Genomic DNA, 22,254 nt, shown 5'->3' with positions numbered 1-22,254 from the left:
CTATATGATTCCAAAAGTTCAAACACAGGCAAATAAATGTATAGCATTGGTGGACTAATGCCTGGAGGGGCAATGAGGTATTTCTTTTTTTTTTTTTTTAATTTTATTTATTTATTTGACAGAGAGAGATCACATGTAGACGGAGAGAGAGGCAGGCAGAGAGAGAGAGGGGAGGAAGCAGGCTCCCTGCTGAGCAGAGAGCCCCATGCGGGACTCGATCCCAGGACCCTGAGATCGTGACCCGAGCGGAAGGCAGTGGCTCAACCCACTGAGCCACCCAGGCACCCGCAATGAGGTATTTCTGTGGTGATAGAGCTTCCTTCCTCTCCCTCCTTTCCTTTTTCCACGTATCATTTATTTGTTCCATAAGAAGTTAGTATTCTGCAGAACACTCTGGGAAAATAATTTTATGTGACTTCTGTTTTATTAACTCTTAGTTTTCATAGAGAACCTCAGAGAGGTAGGGTATCTTCTCTAATTTTGAGTAGTGAGTGATGGATGCAAGAGGTGTTTCTTGACCTGGGTGGGGCTTATGTGTGTGTTCACTTTGGGATAATTCATTATCGGCAGAGGGAAGAGTATTAAAACAAGTCTGTAGGATGACATTCGTGTAGTGTAAAGGGAATTTTAAAAAAAGAAACGTCAGTTTCTCTCCCCAGTCCTCTGGCTGTCCATCTCCTCTGGAGAGAGCCCAGGGCAAACCAAACGCGAGAAAAAAAGTCCAGTTCAAACTGCAGTCCTCGCACAGATCTGGAGACTCAAATGTGCACCACCAGGGTTAAAAGGTATTCCCAAATTGGTCCAAGGTGGTTACAAAAGCGAGGAAGTCTCATCGCTGTCCAGGGTAAGAAGGGAAAGAAAAAACGTGAAGTTACTTCCCAACCTCGCTGTTGGAAGCTCCGGAATCACCAGGGCAACTGGGAGCGACCCATCATAGGAGGCGGGGCCAAGGCCATTCTTTGACACCCTAGCAACGCAGCAAGCCTTTGTCGCGTCCTAGCAACACACCTCGCCCTTCCTGTGGCCTCCGTCCTCCTTGCCGGCTCTAGGCTCCTGCTCACCCTCTCATGGTACCTCTCCGTGGCCCGGAGGGAGGGCTTGGATTTGCATACTGGCGCGGGACAGCTCTTGGGTTCCTGTGGTGGGAGTCACTCAGGGAAAGTCAGCACATGGAGGGAGGGACAGTGAGAAACAGCGTTTAAGAAAGAAAAAAAATCAAGATTTGGTAATTTTTATTTTTAAGGCACATCCAAAGCTCTGAGGAGAGGAGATTGGAGGGTGGGAAAATCAATTTTGTACAAACTCCATATAAAGAAAGAAGAAGAGACCCATTGAGGACTGAGCACCAAGCCAACTAGAGACAGACCTGCAATGTTGGACACCATTGTCCCTTCCGTGCAAGACCTAGGCAGGCAGGTGCTGCCTACCCTGCTGTCGCTGAGCCAAGAGGGTAAGCGATGTGGGGTGAGGGCCCTGGGGGCTGGATCTTAACCCGCTTAGGGAAAGGCAGAAAATCTCCTTCCTTATCCTCTGGAGTGACCAGGTTGTCTTGGCAACCAGCTGGCAATCACAGCAGGCTTACACTGGATGCCCAGAGACGGTTTCTTTATTGACTGCCTTAATGAGGGAAAAAGGCCAGGTGAGGATTTTGATTAAAAGAAATAATGTCTTAACTTGGGGACTAGCACAAAGTAAGTGCTCAATAAATGTTAGCTAAAAACAACCACCCCAAATGGCTCCTTCCCAGACTTCATGAAAGAAAAGACTACTTTTGTTGCCCTTGATGTTTTGGGGTTAAGTGAGAGGACCATAAAATGAGCAGGGTGGTTGGAAGAAGACCTGGCAACGTCTTACAGAAAGCTTACTAGGCTTGATTAAAAACATTCTTTCTTGGAAGAATCCCCCTAAAGTGACACTGAGATGTCTGGAAGCAATGGGAGTCCTTGGTTTTCCAGAAATGGACACTCTTGTTACTATCAAGTCATTGTAACTTAGGGACGTTGTCTATGCTTTAACCAAATGACTTAAGAAGACAAAAATAAATAGGAGTAGATGCCTCTTTTCTTTCCCCTGCATCATTCCTATTTTTTCCCATTATAATAATTCTAAAAGAAGCATTAAATATAATGATTTTATGGATTAAAAATATTTGCCATATTTATAAATTTATATAGAATTTATTTATATGAGTAATTTTGAGAGCCTATTATGTGTTAGGTACTAGAGAACTGATGGTGAGCAAAACCCTTGGAATTTATTGTCTATTGTGGGAAGAGATACACATTAACCAAATAATCACAGAAATAAATACTACTTTACAGTTAGTAAGTGCTATGGGTGCAGGTGCACGGTACACTGGGAACTTTTACTCAAGGCGAGGATGGGGATATGTGTCAAGATTTGCTGAAGAAGAGAAGATTCGAGCTGAGATGTGAAGAAGGAGTTGCTGTGAAATAGAGGAAACGGATCAGGGGAGTGGGGAGTGGAGGGAGGCGGTAGTGTGCCTGGCAGGGGGAATAACAAGAGCATGTTGGCAAGAGGGAGCCTGGTGTTACTGTGGTACTGAAGGGAAGTCAACATGGCTTCTCTGTAAGTGTGGGAGGTGAGTGTGTTCTAAAGGAGGCTGGAGAGAAATGGAGGGGTCAGGCAATGCATGTAAATCATATTAAGGATAGTGGTCCCTAATTTAAGTCTGATTAAAGGCCCCTAAGTGTTTTGCGTGAAGCTAAAGGAGGGGTTGAATGACATGAACAAGTTTGTGGGGTTTTTTGTTTTGTTTTGTTTTGTTTTAAAGATTTTATTTATTTGACAGAGATCACGAGTAGGCAGAGAGGCAGGCAGAGAGAGAGGAGGAAGCAGGCTCCCTGCTGAGCAGAGAGCCCGATGCGGGGCTCGATCCCAGGACTCTGGGATCAAGACCTGAGCCGAAGGCAGAGGTTTTAACCCGCTGAGTCTCCCAGGCACCACAATCAAGTTTGTGTTTTGAAAAAGATTGCTCTGGTTTCCAAGTGAATGAATTGGAGGATTAAGAACACCTAGAACAGTAACTTAAGTGAGAATGAATGGTAGCTTGGTCTAAATTGGTAGCAGTAGAAGTGGAGAGAAGTAGACAGACTGTAAGGCTATTTAGAGACAAAATATACAGATTGTGGTGGTGGACTGGGTAGGAGGGTGAGAGAGAAAGGAAGTCTCAAGGATGAGTTCCGAGTTCTTGGCTTATATAATTGAATAGATGGTGATGACAGTCATTGCAATTGAAACCTTGGATTTAGGGCAAGATTTAAGGGAAGAAAGATGCTGGGTTTTTGTTTGTTATGTTTTTTAAAAAATGTATTTATTTGAGAGAGAGAGAGAATCAAAGGGAGAGAGACAGCATGAGAGGGCAGAGGGTCAGAGGGAGAAGCAGTCTTCCCGCTGAGCAGGGAGCCCTATGCAGGACCCGATCCTGGGACTCCAGGATCATGACCCAAGCTGAAGGCAGTCATTCAACCAACTGAGCCACCCAGGCACCCAGAAGATGCTGGTTTTGAGCATGTGAAGTGTCTCAGGGAGATATCCAAAGAGGCAGTGGGATACATGAGTCTAGAACCTAAAGATGGGGAGAGTTTCTGGGCTTCTAAAAAAACACTTGGGACTCTTCAGCATTTTGGTGGTGATTAAAGCCCTGAGCATGGATGTGACTGCTTAAGAGGAGTCTGGAGTGAAGAATGAAGGTCGAGGGCTGTACCTTTGAAAATGTCAACATTTTATTTATTATTTATTTATTTATTTATTTATTTATTTATAAGATTTTATTTATCCATTTGAGAGAGACAGCACGAGCAGTGTGGGAGGGGAGGAGAGGGGCAGAGGGAGAGGGAGAAGCGGACTTCTTGCTTAACAGGGGCCCCCATGCGGGACTTGATCCCAGGACCCTGGGGGATGACCTGAGCTGAAGGCAGTTGCTTAACCAACTGAGCCACCCAGGTGCCCCCAAATTCCAGCATTTAATGGCTAAGTTGAGGCAGGTGAACTTTCGAAGGAGAATGAGAGAATATGGTTGTACAGGTAGGAAGAAAACCCAGGAGACAGTAGTTGTCACAAAAGCTAACAGGAGAGGTGTTTAAAGGAGGACAGAGTGGTCATCAGCGTTATGTGACTGAGGGGTCAGAGAGGTGAAAATTGAACATATCTATTTAATCTGTTGACAAGGAGACCATTGGTGACCTCAGCAAGAACTTTCTTGGTTGAAGGACAGAAATAGAAGTCAAATAACTACTTATTAACATTCACAAATGACCCATTGTGAAGGAGATAAGGATAAAATTCCAATTTCAGGAAAACAAAAAAATTAATTTTTTCATATTAAGTCCTGTTGTTTCCATATGTTTCACTGAAGTTTAGTATTACATAGTTGTGGTACTTTGAAGGTCCTGTCATCGTTTTATGGATATCAACTGAATCAAACTTGTGAAGACTAAGTAGCTAGCAATCTTCGGAGGCAGGAAGGCTGTAGGTCTTCAGTGTGACACACTGATCTTTTCACTACACTTTGCTCTGGGAATATGTTTCTTTGTTTAGATCAGTCTTGAATATTTTGCTTTGTTTGTGTGTCAATATTTTAATTTTAGAAGATGTCTTATGAAGTCAGGGAGCTTATCTTTTATATTTGGTATTAATATCTATTTCTAGCATATATTATTCTATAATTTACATAATGGACACTGTTCTTTTTTATAATGATCATATATAAAACAGAATTCCTGCTACTTGGCACTGTGTTTAAAAATATGGTTTTGGGGCTCCTGGGTGGCTCAGTGGGTTAAGCCGCTGCCTTCGGCTCAGGTCATGATCTCAGGGTCCTGGGATCGAGTCCCGCATGGGGCTCTCTGCTCAGCAGGGAGCCTACTTCCCTCTCTCTCTCTCTCTGCCTGCCTCTCCAACTACTTGTGATTTCTCTCTGTCAAATAAATAAATAAAATCTTTAAAAAAAATATGGTTTTGAATGCATAAAATGTTTAGAATTTGAAGCCAAATGATGGTTGAACTGAGTATAGAAGGTACGTCCAGGGATTATTTCTTTATAATAGTGATTCATGGGATTTCAGTATTTGATTAAAATAAATAATTACCCCAGCTTTCTCTAAAATATAAAAATAGCATGTTCTTTAACTTGCTTCATAGACTGGATTACAATTCTTTTTGTTTTGAGATTAAGTGATGCCCTCTCTGATTTGGGGATGCCAGAAAAATCAAAGTTAAAAATCATAGTTTGTAGGATATTTGAATCTACTTATTCCAGCTGAAGGGCAGAACCCTAAAGCTTCCTAAAGGGAATGATGTGCAAGCTTTCTCTTTTCTTCAGTAAGAAATAGCAAATTTCAGGGGTGCCTGGGTGGCTCAGTGGGTTAAGCCTCTGCCTTTGGCTCAGGTCATGATCTCAGGGTCCTGGGATCGAGCCCCGCATTGGGCTCTCTGCTGCCTGCCTCTCTGCCTACTTGTGATCTCTGTCAAATGAATAAATAAAATTTAAAAAAATAGCAAATTTCAGTTTCCAATAATAAACTCTGCTCTTGCATAACTTTGCCCATTAGATTGTATAGAGTAAAATGACGTGACTTGAATCCAAATGAAGAAAGGTGATCCTCAAATTTCCAGTTAAGCTCAGTCAAGTCTTTTCATTAGTTTGGTTGCAAGCTATATAGATTCTCCAGGCTCTAATTAAATCATTTCCTTTTGGTATAGATTGTTTTCCTGAAATTTGAGCTGCATATCATGAGTCTAGGTGAAAGACTTAATAGTTTTGACTTTAAAAACTCTGAAAGGTCTCCCTGTAAATCTGGGTATTATGAAGATTCTGTCTTGTTAGTAAATTAATGACCTTTTTGGTCATGATGAAAATTTTAATTCAGCATACAATTGGGATTGGTTGAAAGACCTTCTTAGTTCTTAGCTGCCAGAAGTAGAATTCTTTTGTCTATGGTGGTGGGCAAGAGTGAGGAACACAGTAGGATGGAGCAGAGTAGAGGGAAAACTTGGTTATGATCTTGTCACTTGGCTCGCTGTAGCATGCAACCCTAGTTTTCTTGGTGGGTGAGTGAATTTTCATCACCCAGCTTGTTCCCCGATGCCGATGAGAATCACTACTACTTCTCATTGCCTAACCTATTCCTCCTCTGGCATATTAATTAAAATACTTATAACCCTGATATATTGGAATTACAAGATTGCAATTTCCCTGCTTTAGCTAGTGGTTTAAGCCATTAGAAATAAAAGTTGTATATTATGCTAAGCAAAATATGTCCAATCAGAGAAAACCAGTTATCATATGAGCTCACTGATATGTGGAATTTAAGAAACGAAGCAGAGGATTGTAGGGGAAGAGAGGAAAAATGAAACAAGATGAAACCAGAGAGGGAGATAAACCATGAGAGACTCTTAATCATAGGAAATGAACTGAGGGTTGCTGGAGCGGGGGCGGGTGGAGGGAGAGGGTAACTGGGGATGGACATTGAGGACATGCGATGGAATGAACACTGAGTATTACACAAGACTGATGAATCACAGACCAGTACCCCTGAGACAAATAATCCATTATATGTTAATTAATTGAATTTAAATTTTTAAAAAGGAAAAAAAGTAATAAAAGGTATAGCAATAAATCAAGCAGTTTCCAAAGTGGAAAGAGAATTGGTCTTTTATCACCAACTGTGTCCATATCCTAAAGTGGCAACCTGGTAAATGTTACTGTTCTTGATCTTTTATTTTGAGAATTAAATATAACACTCTTTTTTTTTTTTTTTTAAGATTTTATTTATTTATTTATTTGACAGAGAGAGAGATCACAAGTAGGCAGAGAGTCAGGCAGAGAGAGAAGGAAGCGGGCTTCCTGCTGAGCAGAGAGCCCAATGCGGGACTCGATCCCAGGACCCTGAGATCATGACCTGAGCCGAAGGTAGCGGCTTAACTCACTGAGCCACCTAGGCGCCCTAAATATAACACTCTTGATTTGCAAAGAGTTCCTCAATGAAAAGTATCTTTTTTTTTTTTTAAAGATTTTATTTATTGAGAGAGCACGCATGCACACGCTGGGGGAGGGGCAGAAGGAGAGAGAATCTGAGCGCAGAACCCAACAAGGGGCTGGATCCCACAACCATGAGATCTTGACTGGAGCTGAAATTGAGAGTCAGATGCTCAACCAACTGAGTCACTCGGGTTCCCCTGGAAAGTATCTTCAATACACATCATTGGGTTTGGAATGGAGATGTCAACACAGACTTAATTTTCTGTATTTCTTTTTCTTTTCCAGGTTTAAAATTTTTTAATTTGCATATTTAAAAATTGTGCATCCCCATGATTAAAATTGTTGAACAAAAAAATGGCACTCTGATTAAACTGCATTTTACAGACTGCAGGACACCTTGAACCAGCTGCATTTTTTACTCTAGATTTCACTGTCTTCCCACCCAGCTTCTTCCTTCACCAACATCCAAGTTCTTTTCCTTGCCTGCCAGCCAGACAGGCAGATGGGAGAGGCAACCGCAGCTTTCACTGTCAGTAGTTCTTGATTCTTTGATGTGAAAAGGGGCAGCACAGCCATTTAAAACTGGATCCAATGTGTTTGCCTCTGACAAAGTTAAATAGCTAAAAAGAAGTAAGAAAGCAATGCTTGTGGAACATGCCATGCACGTTCAGCTGCACATGCCTCATTAAGATTCCCTGCTTGCTTCTCTTGTTCAGTGGTTTCTCTTGAAGGCAGTGGATTTTTCTTCTGTGTTTCTGCCTTCTTCAATTTCAACTTACTGAATTTCTCTCTCTAAGTCCTGTTGGGGCTGTCAGACTTGGTTGCAGAGGAAGCAGAATGAGGTACACAAGCCAGCGAAGTCCATCCTGTACCGTGGCTGCCGCCAAGTCTCTGTATTTCTAAATATTGGTTATACCTAGAGCATATCCTCATATCCCATATTTAACACTAGTTATTGGCAACTACTTATTTTTCTGCCACATTTTTTTGGGGGGAACATATCTCAGAACAAGAAAAACATAGAAGATCTCTCTCTGATCATTCAGAGCAGATAGGGAGAAGTCTACGCACTGATTCAAGACTTTGGGTCCCTCCCCTAAGTTCAGTTGTTAAAAATTATTGTTTTAGAGATAATATTAGTATATTTGTTACAGTAAGTTAGGTACAGTAAATTAGGTACATTTGAAGCAGTAAATTAGGATTAGGCAGGAGGTCTGCAGAGCCCTCGCAGCAGAACGGTGACAGCTTGTCATCTTAAGAGTAACAAATGAGAATGAAAAGCAAGTCAAAAATTAAGCAAAAACATGGTGATGATTTTGCAATATAGACAAATATCAAATAATGTTGTACACTTGAAACTAGTATAATATGTGTCAATTGAATCTCAATTAAAAAGAATATGTATTTTTATAGGTTTAGTGATGATGTTTTATGGGCATAAGACATTTAAAGATTTTGTTTTATTTATTTGACAGAGAGAGAGATCACAAGTAGGCAGAGAGGCAGGCAGAGGGGGAGGGGGAAGCAGGCTCCCTGCTGAGCAGAGAGCCCGGTGTGGGGCTCCATCCCAGGACCCTGAGACCATGACCTGAGCTGAAGGCAGAGGATTAACCCACTGAGCCACCCAGGCACCCCTGGGCACAAGACATTTAAAAAATATAGAAGGCTACTGCATGCTATTCACTGTTGATGGTACACCAAGACTCAGTGCACCAAAGAACTTAAGTCCCTGCTGTCATGGAGTTTATTGTCTGGGCAGGGTTGTACAGAAAGATCACATGTGCACACACACACACACACCCCATTTGGGAGTACTCCCCACCCCCCAAAAGAATTAAGCAAAACAGAAGTATAGGGACACTTAATATATAGACAACAGCCTCTCATGCCTCAGTGGTGCTTGGCTTTATTCCTGTGTTATAGGATGGCATACGAATGAAGGTTTATCAGATGGCACAGAGTAGACACTCCATAAATGCTTTTTGAATGTCATCAAAACAAGGAGAGGGTGAAATAGGTGATGGAGATAAGGGGGTGAACTTGTGATGAGCACCGGCTGTTGTAGGGAAGTGTTGAATCACTAAATTGTACACCAGAAACTAACATTGCGCTATATATATGTTAACTAACGGGAATTTAAATAAAAACTTTATTATTTTTTAAAATATTTTTATTTATTTATTTATTTGACAGAGAGAGAGCGAGAGAGAAAGGTCACCAGTAGGCAGACAGAGGGGGGAAGCAGGATCCCCGCCGAGCAGAGAGACCGATGCAGGGCTCGATCGCAGGACCCTGAGATCATGACCTGAGCCAAAGGGAGAGGCTTAACCCACAGGGCCACCCAGGCACCCCTAAATAAAAACTTAAAAAAAGTCTAGATTATACTTGGCTAGCTCTATTTATAGGATAAAAGGAACTCTGTCACACTTTTACAGAATTTATAGAATTTCCTTTATAGAATTAAAAAGTGTGTGATAGAGTTCCCTTTATCCTAGAAAGATTTTACTCAAAAGTTTATTGTATTATTATTATTATTAAGCACATTTTTGGAACTTAAAAGGGGGAGCTTTAGCTATTAGGAAAATTAACTTTGAGGAATGACCTTACTTTCTTCCAATTCTAAATTAATTGGGAATTACTATTATTTGATTCTGCATTTCATATTTACTTTTTTATACTAGCACCAGATACTATCACATGAATGCTTAAATAAATTATTTTTTATTTCCTTTGAATTTCAGAAGTCTCTGCTATATGGGCAAATGTGTCAGAATTTGTGGAACGGCAGCTATCCCTGCACAAGGTAGGATTTATACTTTAAGTTTAATGCAAGAGTCCAAAGGATCTTTCCTTCTTAGTCTTGTATAATTTTGCTGTGAGCAAGATAGCAGACTTTACAGCCATCCTAATTTAACTTTCAGTCTTGTGATTTTATGATGCTCCCACTTTGACTTATGGATAGTAGATTTAACAAACATGGATTTTATTCTTACGTAATGAGTTTTTAAGAGTTCTACTCTTTTAGTGATACCATGCACTGACTAACCTGGCTATGTGTAGAGGAACTAGATGAATTCTATTTATCTGTGATCAGATAGTTCCTGGCGTATCTATAGAAGGATATATTGCTTCCTGTCTTGCCTCCTTGCAGGGAATGGCTTTTCATTGAAATACAAGGAGACAGTGAGGGACTGAACTCAACTTGCCCAAAATGAGAAATCTTGGCCTGCCTTGAGTTTGGATGCTGTAGAACTGGTCAGAACTTTGAGAAGTTTGGAGGGGGTTTGGGAAGTTGTGGAACATTTATATGCTACTCAGAGGTCTCAATATGGCAGCCCTTGGGCCGAATTCATCCTTCAAACTTTTGTTTGTTCTGATAATTTGAATTAGTCATCACCACCTAAAATTTGGAGAGTTTATATAAAGTTTTGCATCTGTTCTCTCTTTTCTTGAAAAATCAGCAGATTTAACAATACCAGTTTTTCCATGCCTGCATGCTGACATTTCACTGGAGCCAACAATGGGCTCTAGCCTTTGGATGGGATTTGTACTTTCTAGTCACTGCAGTTTCTGGTTGGCTACCTTCACTCCCCTGCATTCTTTCATGGTGTATGTAGGCATTTGCAACCCTTGAGGTATGATATTTTCAGGGAGACAGAGACCCAGTCTGAGAGCGAAAAGCATTTGCTTCTACCTAGCAGCCAAGATCATTCCACTGCAGCATATGCCTAGGATGCTGGATTGTCTGATTTTAAATGAGAGACAAAACCTAAAAGATGGAATGGGAAAGCAGAGATTCTTATGGCCTCTTAAATTACCTCTTTCTAATGGCAAATGATTAAAATTTGGAATTTCACACAATTTAGGACAAGAGGAATCTTTAAATTTTTTTTATTAATTATTTTAAATAATATATAATGTATTACTTGACCCAGGGGGTACAGGTCTGTGAATCATCAGGCTTACACACTTCACAGCACTCACCATAACACATACCCTCCCCAATGTCCATAACCCAACCACCGTCTCCCTACCCTGTCCCCCAGCAACCCTCAGTTTGTTTTGTGAGATTAAGAGTCTCTTATGGTTTGTCTCCCTCCCAATCCCATCTTGTCTCATTTTTTCCTTCCCTACCCTCAAGCCCCCCGGCTCTGCCTCTCAAATTCTTCCTATCAGAGAGAGAGAGAGAGTGGGTGTGAGTGGAGGTGTGTGAGGGGGATGGAGAGGCAGATGAAGAGGGAGAAGAAGACTCCTTGATGAGCGGGGAGCCCCACGGGGGGCTCCATTGGAGGACGCTGGGGTCATGACCTGGGCCAAAGGCAGACTCTTAACAGAGCCATCTAGGTACCCTGGACAAGAGGACTCTTAAATATAGATTAAAATTAGCAATGGCATCCATACAAGTTTTCTTAGTCCTCACAGCCTTTGAATGATGATGGAGATGGGAGATCTGATGTTGGAAGGATTGGATATCAATGTATTACATTTATATTTATATGAAAACTTAAAGTCATAACGTGCTATAGTTGTAGGAGATTGTAGAGATCATTGACTATTTAATGGTTAATTCTTTCCATGTTTTTTGGGATAATGGTACTAAGGGTTATTTTTCTGATTGTTGCTCTTTTTTTTTTCCCCCTTCCTTTTTTCTTGCAGGGGGTTCAGATTCCAGGACTTGGAACTTTCACTTTCATGAGACAAAAACTGGAGGTGGGAAACAACAAGTTTATTCTGATTCAGAGACCCATGTTTATCATGGCCGAGAAGTTAGTGCAGATTCATGGACTCAAGCAAAACAAAATATATATTCCTGGTAAACTTCTTCAACATTTAAGACGTTCTCAGAAAGTAACTGGCCTGGGGATGAAAATGAAAGGGCAAAGTGTGTTCACTTGCTACCTTACGGGTTTCTGATTTGAGGAGCTCAGTTTTCATGTGGAACCTTTGGTGGGGGGGGGACAACACAGGAAATAATAGTCTTCCTGCAGGCCATTTCAAACCTCAGTAGCTTAAGAGGCAGGCCTGGGAAGACTTGAAGTGATGTCAAGGCAAATTTATATAAATGCCACATTACAGAGTTGTGCAGACTTTATTAATTTTTTTAGGCTCTAAGAAGTTAAAAGTGGCTATTGAAAAAGTTAATTAGGGTCTCTGGTTAGAATTATAGTCCATGTTAGCTATGAAAAAAGACCTCTAACTGTTTCTATCATACATAATCTAAATTATTAAAATTTAAAAGTGAGGTTAATAATTCCATAGATGAACACCTTGTATACCTCTCACACCCTAAAATCTTCCTTCCTTCCTCCCTCCCTCCTTCCCCTGCCTTCCTTTCTTCCCTCTTACCACAGATATTTACTGAGGGCCAACTATGTATCAGGCCTTGTTCTAGGACCTTGAAATACAGTGGTAGGCAAAACAGGCATGCCACCTGACACAGGATGCTTGCTTACGCTCCAGCTTTGGTGTGTGGACTTAGTGATGCCTGCTCTGGCTCCTTAGGGGCCTTTGGGGGCTTCCTTCCTGATTTCTGGGCTGTATTCCTTTTGATCTTCCTTACTATTGGCTCCTGCATCAGACTCATAGATGGACAAAGAGAAACAGTCTATCCTCAAAGTCAGCAGGTAAAAAGGCTAAAACTTGCCTTTTGTGAACTTCCCTGAAAGTTAATTTTCAGACAAACTTCCCACCAAAAAGGAAAGATTGGAAAAACAAATAGCAACAAATTATACTTAGTTATGCATATAATCTATATGGTAGATTTGATGGACTGTTCAGATATTTTTACCTAGAGTTTTATGGACATATAATATCCTAATTCATCAAAAACCTAGCAAAGTGAAAAGATAGCCAACCTTTTTTTTTTTTGACAAAAACATTTGCTCCTTAGAATTAGTTAACCATCATAGTATACTGCAAAAAAGTAGTTTAGATCTGTAGTTTTTTTTTAAACAAGATTACAGAATTATTTTTTTACAAGTTTGAAGAAATTTCAGAATTAAATATATATGCTTGAATTAATTCCAAAGACAGTTCTGTCTAGAGTTTACCTTTGGGGTTATGATTCTTCATCATTAATTAACTACGTAACTAAACATTATATAGTGAGTCTTAAAGATTGTCAAGACATGATCCTTCCTTTGAAGATCTCAGAATTTAGCATGGGAAATAAATATGAAAGCAAATGTTGCAACATGATTAAATGCTGTGAAAGCAGCATTGGTGAGAACTGGATCAAGTGTTAGGGGAGCTGAGAGGTGAGCATGCCCAACTTTGCTCGGGGAGAGTTAGGAAGATGACATGTATGGGACGTCTTAAAGGATGATAGGACTTTGCTGGCAGAGAAGCTATGGAAAATATTTCGGAAACACTGTGAATGACTCAAGAATAAGAAAGGAGTAAAGCCTATGAAAGGAGTAATGGGTACTTCTGTGTGGCCAGGGCATATGATTGTGGAGGCAAGAGGAGGGAGGTAAGACAAAAATGGTTGGTAGTGGTCAAATTGTGAGGGGCCTTTGGCAGTATGATAAGGACTTCAGAATTCATCCTATAGACAATGAGGAGTCATTGAAAGTTTTTGAGTGAGACTTGAATGTACTAATCCAGTTTTTAGTTTAGGAAAACAGTTCTTTTAATTACAGTAGTTTTGGGGGCACCTGGGTGGCTCAGTTGGTTAAGTGTCTGCCTTCTGCTCGGGTTGTGATCCCAGGGTTCTGGGATTGAGCCCCACATGGGGCTCCCTGCTCAGCAGGGAGTCTGCTTCTCCCTCTCCCTCTCCCCTTCCCCACTGCTCATGCTTTGTCTCTGTTTCTCTCTCAAATAAATAAATAAATAAATAAATAAATAAATAAATAAAATCTTTAATTACCGTAGTTTGGTGAAATATGACAGAAACCTGAATGAAGGCATTGGCAATCGGGAAGAAAATGAAGGAGTCAGTTCATGACATATTTTGTATGGAGAACTGATGGGATTTGGCTGCCAGTTGAGAGTGGTGGGTAGCAAGAAGCAGGGAGGTATTTAGCATGACTCAGATTTCTTGGAAAATACATATATGTTCTTGTCATTAGTGTCACAGGGAATGAAGGGGCAGCGGGGATGGCAGGAGAAGTAGTGAGTTCACTTTTGGAGATGTTCAATTTGAAATTCCTGTAGGGATACTTAGGTAGAGAGAATTCCAGAGCTTGGGAGAGGGATGGAATCTATAGGTCAAGATTTGGATTAATTTACCCAGGAGAGGTTTGAAATAAGGGGAAGAGACAGACAAGGACAAAGTCTTGTTTAAGACACACACACACACAGACACAGACACAGACACAGACACACACACACACACACACACACACACACCAAGAAAACACCATCTTACCAGAAGTAGAAGAAGAAGGAAACAGCAATGGAGACCAAAGAAGAGGAAATTGGAGAACCAAGAATGGTGCCATGGACACAAGAGCAAAGAGAGGGCATGGCCAACAGAAGTTACAGAGAGGTCATGAGAGTGAGATTTACAATCTCTCCATCAGCTTGTCCATCCTGGTTGATACTGTCCTTACTGAGATAAGTGGACTGGAAGATAGACTGAAGAGAAGCATTGGATGAATGGGAGGGGACAATCTAGAGGCAGGCATCAGAGCCTTTTCTTTTAAGACATTTACAAAAAATAAAAAGTAAAATAGAGGGTGGTCGTATAGAAGCACCATTAAGTTGTGCAGAAGACCATGGGCTGATATATGTCTCGTAGTTATATTAATCCTCATCAGCCAGCACTATCAGACAGAAAAGCTGTAAAGTAACGCTTGCTGAATGAATGTTTAGAATGTTCTTATCTTACTCCTATCCTGTTCCTCTGTTAGTGGTTCTTGTTTCTTGCCTCTTTTTGCATTTATCATCTTGATCATCTTTGTTATTTACCCCCTTTTCTGACTGTTGTTCTAGTGGAACAGAACAATTGCTTATTTTTATGCTAGCTATAACCATATTCCTCTGCAGTATCATTTATGAACTTATTAGGGAGGAAAAGCAAGTTATCCAGTCTGATGCCCTCTGATAAGACAAACTTCATTTGAAGGTAACTTCTATTGAAGATGACTATCTTTTCAAAACACTTGGCATTTATAGATATTTATAAACATTTCAAAATGGTGTGATAACTGGAGGAGATAGACAAATATTGCTGGAGTATGTCCTGACAGAAGAAGGCTGACAACTTCAGAAAAACCTCTGATGAAGTGATGAAGTTAGTTGTTACTGTGTCTCCAAGATAAAATCAAAAGCTTGTCTGCAGCACTCCTTAGAAAGCTAAATGTTCTTATTCTGAGAAAAAAATATACTTTTAGGGAAATTTGTGCCTCTTACTGACTATTGATAGGGTACAACGAAGGGGTTCACATGGACAAGTCTATTTTTGAGTACTGAGAATTATTTGTGAGTGTATATGATATATTCTTGTTGTAATTTCTACTTTTCCCCCCTACCCTGTCTTTACTCCTCTAGGTGATATTCCAGTTGTTCCACTTAATTTTGTCATGATATCCCTGGAGGGTCCATTTAGCAGGGATACAGTGGAAGGATGCGTGAAGGAGACATTGCTTTTTCTATCACGATCCATTTCCATCAAACGAAATGTGGAATTTACTTTCAAAGGAATCGGGGTCCTTGTGATTAAAGGCAACAAAGTGAAGATGAGATTTTATAAAGACTTCCTTTGTTCTGTGGATGGAAGTGGGACTTTGGCAAAAGCCCTAGCAAATGTAAATTAATGTTTTCCTTCTCCAAACCCCCCTCCCAATCATAGCTTTGAATTAAGTGTGTGTCATTATTAAGAAAAATTCAGGTGGAGTTGTGCCTGGGTGGCTCAGTCAGTTCAGTTACCGACCCTTGATTTCAGCTTAGGTCATAATCTCAGGGTCATGAGACTGAGTCCCACATTGGGCTCCATGCTCATTAGGGAGTCTTTGAGATTCTCTCTCTCCCTCTCCCTCTGCTCTTCCTCCGGCTTGCATGCACACACTCTCTCTCATAAATAAATAAATCAATCTTTAAGGGGAAAAAAAAAAGAAAAATTCAGGTTGGCATATTTTAAATGGCACTTACCCCAAGTAAGAAGAAGTCCTTGTTTATAGATGACTAATTCTTTGACAAAGTTTAGAAGGACAAAGAAACTTTAAAATAAGTTTTGAGTCAATGCCAATTGAAAAATATAAATAGTAATAGAAACACTCATAATTCTAAATGTTTTATAGTACCTTATAGTTTAACAATTCTTCCACATGTATTATTTCACTTGTGGTGCAAAACTTTATCAAACTGGCATTATTATCATCCTGATTTTATAAATGAGAAAAATGGAGGTCAGGTTATGTGGGGAGACTGAAGTCAGGAGGCTATTAAGTGGTAGAACCAGATTTTATAATCATTCTATTTTTTTTTCTTTCTGCTGGTTATAGCATTTTAATGAAAACCTACAGTGAATTGAGTCATGGAAATGTATCTTTAACTTTTTTAAAAAAGATTTTATTTGTTTGACACAGAGAAGTCACAAGTAGGCAGACAGGCAGGCAGAGAGAGAGGGGGAAGCAGGCTCCCCGCTGAGCAGAGAGCCCAACATGGGGCTTGATCCCGGGACCCCAGGATCGTGACCTGAGCTGGAGGCAGAGGCTTAACCCACTGAGTCACCTAGGTGCCCCTCTCTTTAGCTTTTAATTTGCCATATTGTGGAACAAATTTCTAACTGACTCCATCGTTGTTAACTGTTCTGTAGCTGGTATGATCTTCATGCTAAGTTGAATGTAGCAGAATTTAAGGAGCTGGTGAACTAGTCAATCAGTGGGACTAAATGGATGCTTAATGTGCCCTAGGTTCACCTCTGGGAACCAACAAAGCTGGTATAAGTGAATTAGATTATCATAGAATATTAGATAATCCTGTGTCCCACAGAATAAAAGCCTGATTTTTAAGTGAAAAGGCTATAAAATGAAATTCTATAAATATGGTCAAATTCTACCCTTTAATTTATTCTCTCATGGAGCTCTGTTATAGGGACTTTAAGAGTTGTGCAAAATGAGGCTGTTGGTGTTTTCTCTACAATCTGGTTTCATGCAGGATCTTAAAGAGAGGTACCGACCCTGTGTGTGTAAAGTGGAAACACACACAGGTATAACCCTCTTTTTCCATGAAAACCCACCAGAAACAAGGCCAAAGCACACACCTATCTCTAATCTTCAGGGATACTAGGGAACTCTGTAGCTTTAATAATGCATTTCTAAGAGAGGACAGCATTTTAATTGGCCTGCTGTACTCTAAGACATAACTTTTAAGGAGTGTTTTCCAGAAAGTAGTCCTGAGAAAGATCCTATGAAAAGAGGACCTGGAGGCCAAAGCCAATGGAGGACTGCTACATATATCAACCTCACACACAGAAGCACAAAGCACGCAGGCCTGTTCAAGGGTCTGAGAAGTCTGGCTACAGAGAAGCCACTTTAACTGCCTGAATCATGAATCATGGAACTTTAGGTTAATCCAATACTTGTTAACATCTATAAAACACATTTTGGGAACTTGCTGTAAAGTGGTGAGAGTGATTGTTTTCCCCCCAAATGTCTCAGAACTTAAACCTGAGTGCTGTTCTGCAGAGTGGTTCTCTTAGGAAGCTGTGGATTTATTTCAATGATGCTGCTTTTGGTGGAAACATATTTAAAACCTCTTTTTGGAAATTCCTTTCAAGCCTTTTGTAAACTGTGTCATTAATCCCAAAATAATTTTGTATATTATTCTATACTAGTATAATATGTAGTGTGATTACTGCCTAATGTAATAATAATGATAATAGCTGCTATTTGTTGACTGCTGATCCTGTGCCAGCCACTTACATACAGTACCCCCCAAATCCCGTGAATTAGAGCCCATTGTTAGCCCCATATGCCCAGGGTCTAAGGCTACATAACTTTAACAATATGGAGATGTGAATATGAACCCACCGACTTCAAGCTCTTCTCTTAACCACCCAACTTTAGAGTTATTTGGGTCAAGCATGAAATTAGCTTGCTTTTTCATTTTTCTGATAGTTTTTTTTTATTAAGTTGGCTCTCCTCTCAATGATGTGTAAAGGAAGCCATAAACTCCGAAGGCAATTTCCAAAGAGGCGATGGTTTGAGAAAAGGCAGCATCAGTGACGTTGGTATAGGACTACCTGGGTGGTAAGTGAAATAATTCCTCATTGACTTTCTAAGCTCTAGACTTTAAGCACTCAAAAAAGTAACAATAGAGAGTACCAGGGTAGCCTTGCCTGTGAGACGGCCGGTAGCTTAGATGTGTTTGTGTCCTGGTGTAAGCCTTTTCTGTCTCTGTCCTTCAGAGGCCTGGCACTGTGGACTCCGTGTTGTCTAGCAGAGAGATCTCAGGGAAGCGACCCAACAGTGTGCTTGCATTTCCAAGGTCAGTGCTTTGCTCCTCAGGTTCCTCCAGGACAGCAATCCTTGTTGACTTATTAATGTGATTGGGTTGTGTTTCTCACCTTTTCGAGCTCATGCTGCTTTCAGTGTTCTTTCTCTCTCAGTGCTCCAGCAAAGAAGAATTTTATGCATATTTTCCATAGTTAAGATAGAAAACAATGCACAGACTATTTCTTTTTTATTTTATATTATTTTTTTTCCTGAGGTTTCAGCAATTCTAAACACCACTTGGTGCTCATCACAACAACTATACTCTTAATCTTCTTTATCTCACACCCCTCCATCCACCTCCCCTCTGGAAACCACCAGTTTATTCTCTGTATTTAAGAATCTGCTTTTTTTTTTTGGGGGGGGGGTCTCTTATTTTCTTTGTTTGTGGAACTCCTAAGTTCCACATATTTGTCTTTCTCTGTCTGACTTATTTTACTTAGTATTGTACCTTCTAGGTCCATATAGACTATTCATTTTTTAAACTACTCGTAGTTCCCTGGAAATTCTGATACTACCTCCCATCACCGTTAGTCCCTGCGATATAAGTGCAATTCTTCTCAGCTGCGGCGCTTTCTTCTACCTTCTATCACTTCCTCTGACCTAGCTTCCTCTTTCTGCAGTGTAGCCCACCTCCTGTCTACACTCTGATTTTTACCCCTCAAGCTGTAGGAGAGACAGGTAGAATAAAGGAACAACTTTATCTCAAGCATGCTGTGGGCATTACTGGTGACTGCTGCTGACATGATTATAATAATGATAATGATAGTAATAATAATAGTTGTCATCAATGGAACACTTACTACTGTAGATGTCAGATACTGTTAAGCATTTTCTCAGTATTATTGTACTGAATCTTCACTACAGTGATGTAGGGTATGTATTATAGTTTTACCCATTTTATAGATGTACAAAATTAATTGTATTTTTAATTCTTCCCCGCCCTCCTTTTAACGAGTGAAACAACATGGTACAGTATTGAGAACACTGGAACAGGGGTCAGGAGATGGCTTTTTTTCCAGTGAGTGGCTCTCACTCACTCATGGCATGCCCTTAATCATGTTCTTCATCTTCGTTGCTGCCCAACTGACTACTGTGCATTTCAGGAGGAGGAAGTTTGGGGAATAACAACCAGCTTTCCGGAGTGTTATTTTCTCATGGTTTTTGAGTGTGTGACATTCTCTTATGTTTGTTGGATTGCTGATGAAAGGACTGTATGACCTATGCCTCAGCAAAACCAGTATGAGGGCCAGAATAAGCATTAGAGAAGAGTTAGTCCAACCCCTTCATCTTGTAGATGAAATGGCCAAACAACTGACTGGCCAAGTCAGAAATAAAACTACGGCTCCTCACGGCTGCACTGTCCTTTCCATTGCATCGTGTTGCCTTACTCATTAAAAAGAAATCAATGAATTCAAATAATTTTATTTTGATTGTATTTGGGAAGGCAAATCTGGCTGCCCTGCTAGGACACATTTTGGCTTAAGCACTCCAAGAAGGAAATAACTGAATTGGTTCAAGACCAGAGACTGACAGACTCTCCTGTTAATCATAGAGCCTAGACATGGACATGAGGACTCAAATAGTCAAAACAGTTACAGACGTTGTATTTATGTGAAGTTTGGCCCCTCAGTCTACTGGAAGTACCACCTCTCCCCCATTCTCATCTCTCCTGCTTGCCACTCTAACCCAGAACTCCAAACTTGAGACCACAGAGAATCTACAATTACGCATACCAACTAACAAACCCATTCCCCCACTGTGCCTTTGTAAGTCCCTCACTTTTGCCTGGGGAAGGGGTGGAGATGTGGGGCAGAGAAAGAAAGAGGAAAGAAATGGTTATTTCCAGACATACTCTGCCTACGGGCTATGAATCTGCCCTCAAGCCCTCCAACAACCACCTTGCACAGTTATCACTCCTAATGGCATCTTGGTATAGAACTAGAAAAGACAGACAAACTTAAACTGAAACTAAACCCAAAAGCTTAAATCCCACAGTTTATCTGTATAAGAGCTGCTTTTGAGCCCCCAGTGTTGAGGGGGAAGGTCTTGGTCAGGCTCTCAGACTTAGACTCAAAGAAAGCCTCAGCAATTCAAAGCACTCGCCCCCTTGAGTGAATTGGGCTTACTTCAGAATCAGAGAGCTAGCTGGCTTGCTTCTCAGGATTGAAAGTTCACATGATCATCTATTCAGGTCCAGTGCAGTAAACATTGTGGCTTATTTCTAGGATTGAGCTCAAGGAAGTGGAGAACAAACCACCTATGGAGACCATTGTAGAAGAAGGTAGGAAAAATAGACAAAGGAAGTGCAAATTAAAAGACCAGCCAGACAAAGAAGAAGGAATCAGAGGTAGGCCAATGATTCTAGGCATCATTTGTCATGCTTTATTGCTTCTAGGTCCAGCCATATTTCTTAGTGACTTCTATGCCCCAGATAAAATTAGATTCATGAATAATCACTGTATTCTTCTTTCTAACAAATACATTCTTTTATTTAGATCGTGGTTTTTAAAGTTATTTATTTTTATTATATAAATCCTATAATCTCTTTCATAAACATCTGAGGAAAAACTACCTATGTTTATATGATTTCTAAAAACTTATATTTCTTTATTCTAAAGATATAAGAAAGTTCTAGGACAACATTACCAAAAAATTATATAAATGTAATTGTATAATGTAGCATATATGGTAAACATCTAAATATTTCTTAATCCAAAAGAAAGTAAATTGGTTATGGCTAATAATAACAGAATATCTGCTAAATACTATGACCATGCTGATATTTTATGTATGTTAATTAAATCTCGTAAGTCTCAGGATTTTTTCAAGTAGAATTTTTTTTTTCATGGTAGCCAGACAAGGTTTATTTTAGCAATGTAGAGATCGTTTGGCATTAGGAAATGTATTTTTATTTATTTATTTATTTATTTATTTATTTATTTATTTATTTAAAAGATTTTATTTATTTATTTGACAGAGAGAAATCACAAGTAGATGGAGAGGCAGGCAGAGAGAGAGAGAGGGAAGCAGGCTCTCTGCTCAGAGAGCCCGATGCGGGACCCGATCCCAGGACCCTGAGATCATGACCTGAGCCACCCAGGCGCCCCGGAAATATATTTAAATTATACAGTTCATCAATAAGAAAAGCAAATCACCCAAATCTAGATTCTGAAAAGCATTTGATAGAATTCCACATCTGGGGTGCCTGGGTGGCTCAGTGGGTTAAAGCCTCTGCCTTTGGCTCAGGTCATGGTCTCAGGGTCCTGGGTCCTGGGATCGAGCCCTGCGTCGGGCTCTCTGCTCGGCAGGCAGCCTTCTCCCCCGTCTCTCTCTGCCTGCCTCTCTGAGTACTTGTGATCTCTGTCAAATAAATAAATAACAAAAATCTTCAGAAAAAAAAAATCCCCATCTGTTTTTTTTTTAACTTTTAAAATTATAGAAAGTAGGATAATTTCTCTTTTAAAAAATACTATTAAAAAATTTTTTTGTTATTAATATATAATGTAATATTTGTTTCATAGGTACTGTGAGCACAATTCACAGTGCTCACCACAACACATACCCTCCCCAGTGGACATCACCCTGTCACCGCAACCCTCCCACCTCCCTCCACTCCATCTAACAAATATCTTCTATTCCTGGAATCTTATATCTCATCTTGACCAATTTCTGACGCTCAGGCTTTTAGACTATGATCTCTTTGTTGGTTCCCCATTACTTAAAGAGGCCAAACCTCAGATGTCTATGGGGTCCAGGCAGATAATAAACGCATGAAGTGTGTTCCATGTAACACAATAGGGTGATGCATTA

At 40.3% G+C, this 22,254-nt stretch overlaps 1 protein-coding gene across 2 annotated transcripts in view; it reads left to right on the top strand.

Moving 5' to 3' along the window:
• Window positions 1–295: 295 nt before the first annotated feature.
• Window positions 296–22,254, top strand: part of CCDC81 (coiled-coil domain containing 81) — a 44,542-nt gene continuing 22,583 nt past the window's right edge. The window contains exons 1-7 of one of the 2 annotated variants that reach the window (XM_032359197.1): window positions 296–1,070; window positions 1,244–1,450; window positions 9,745–9,806; window positions 11,660–11,816; window positions 15,497–15,753; window positions 18,357–18,436; window positions 20,670–20,791. In XM_032359197.1, coding sequence (XP_032215088.1) covers window positions 1,372–1,450; window positions 9,745–9,806; window positions 11,660–11,816; window positions 15,497–15,753; window positions 18,357–18,436; window positions 20,670–20,791 — 757 coding nt within the window. In that variant the 5' untranslated portion in view covers window positions 296–1,070; window positions 1,244–1,371. The remainder of the gene's footprint in view (window positions 1,071–1,243; window positions 1,451–9,744; window positions 9,807–11,659; window positions 11,817–15,496; window positions 15,754–18,356; window positions 18,437–20,669; window positions 20,792–22,254) is intronic. The other variant, XM_032359196.1, reaches the window with a different exon arrangement.

The sequence above is a fragment of the Mustela erminea genome, chromosome 9 (genome assembly GCF_009829155.1).
Source record: "Mustela erminea isolate mMusErm1 chromosome 9, mMusErm1.Pri, whole genome shotgun sequence".
NCBI classification, from domain to species: domain Eukaryota; kingdom Metazoa; phylum Chordata; class Mammalia; order Carnivora; family Mustelidae; genus Mustela; species Mustela erminea.
Note: the sequence above shows the minus strand (reverse complement) of the source record. Positions and strands in the feature narration are given on the sequence as shown.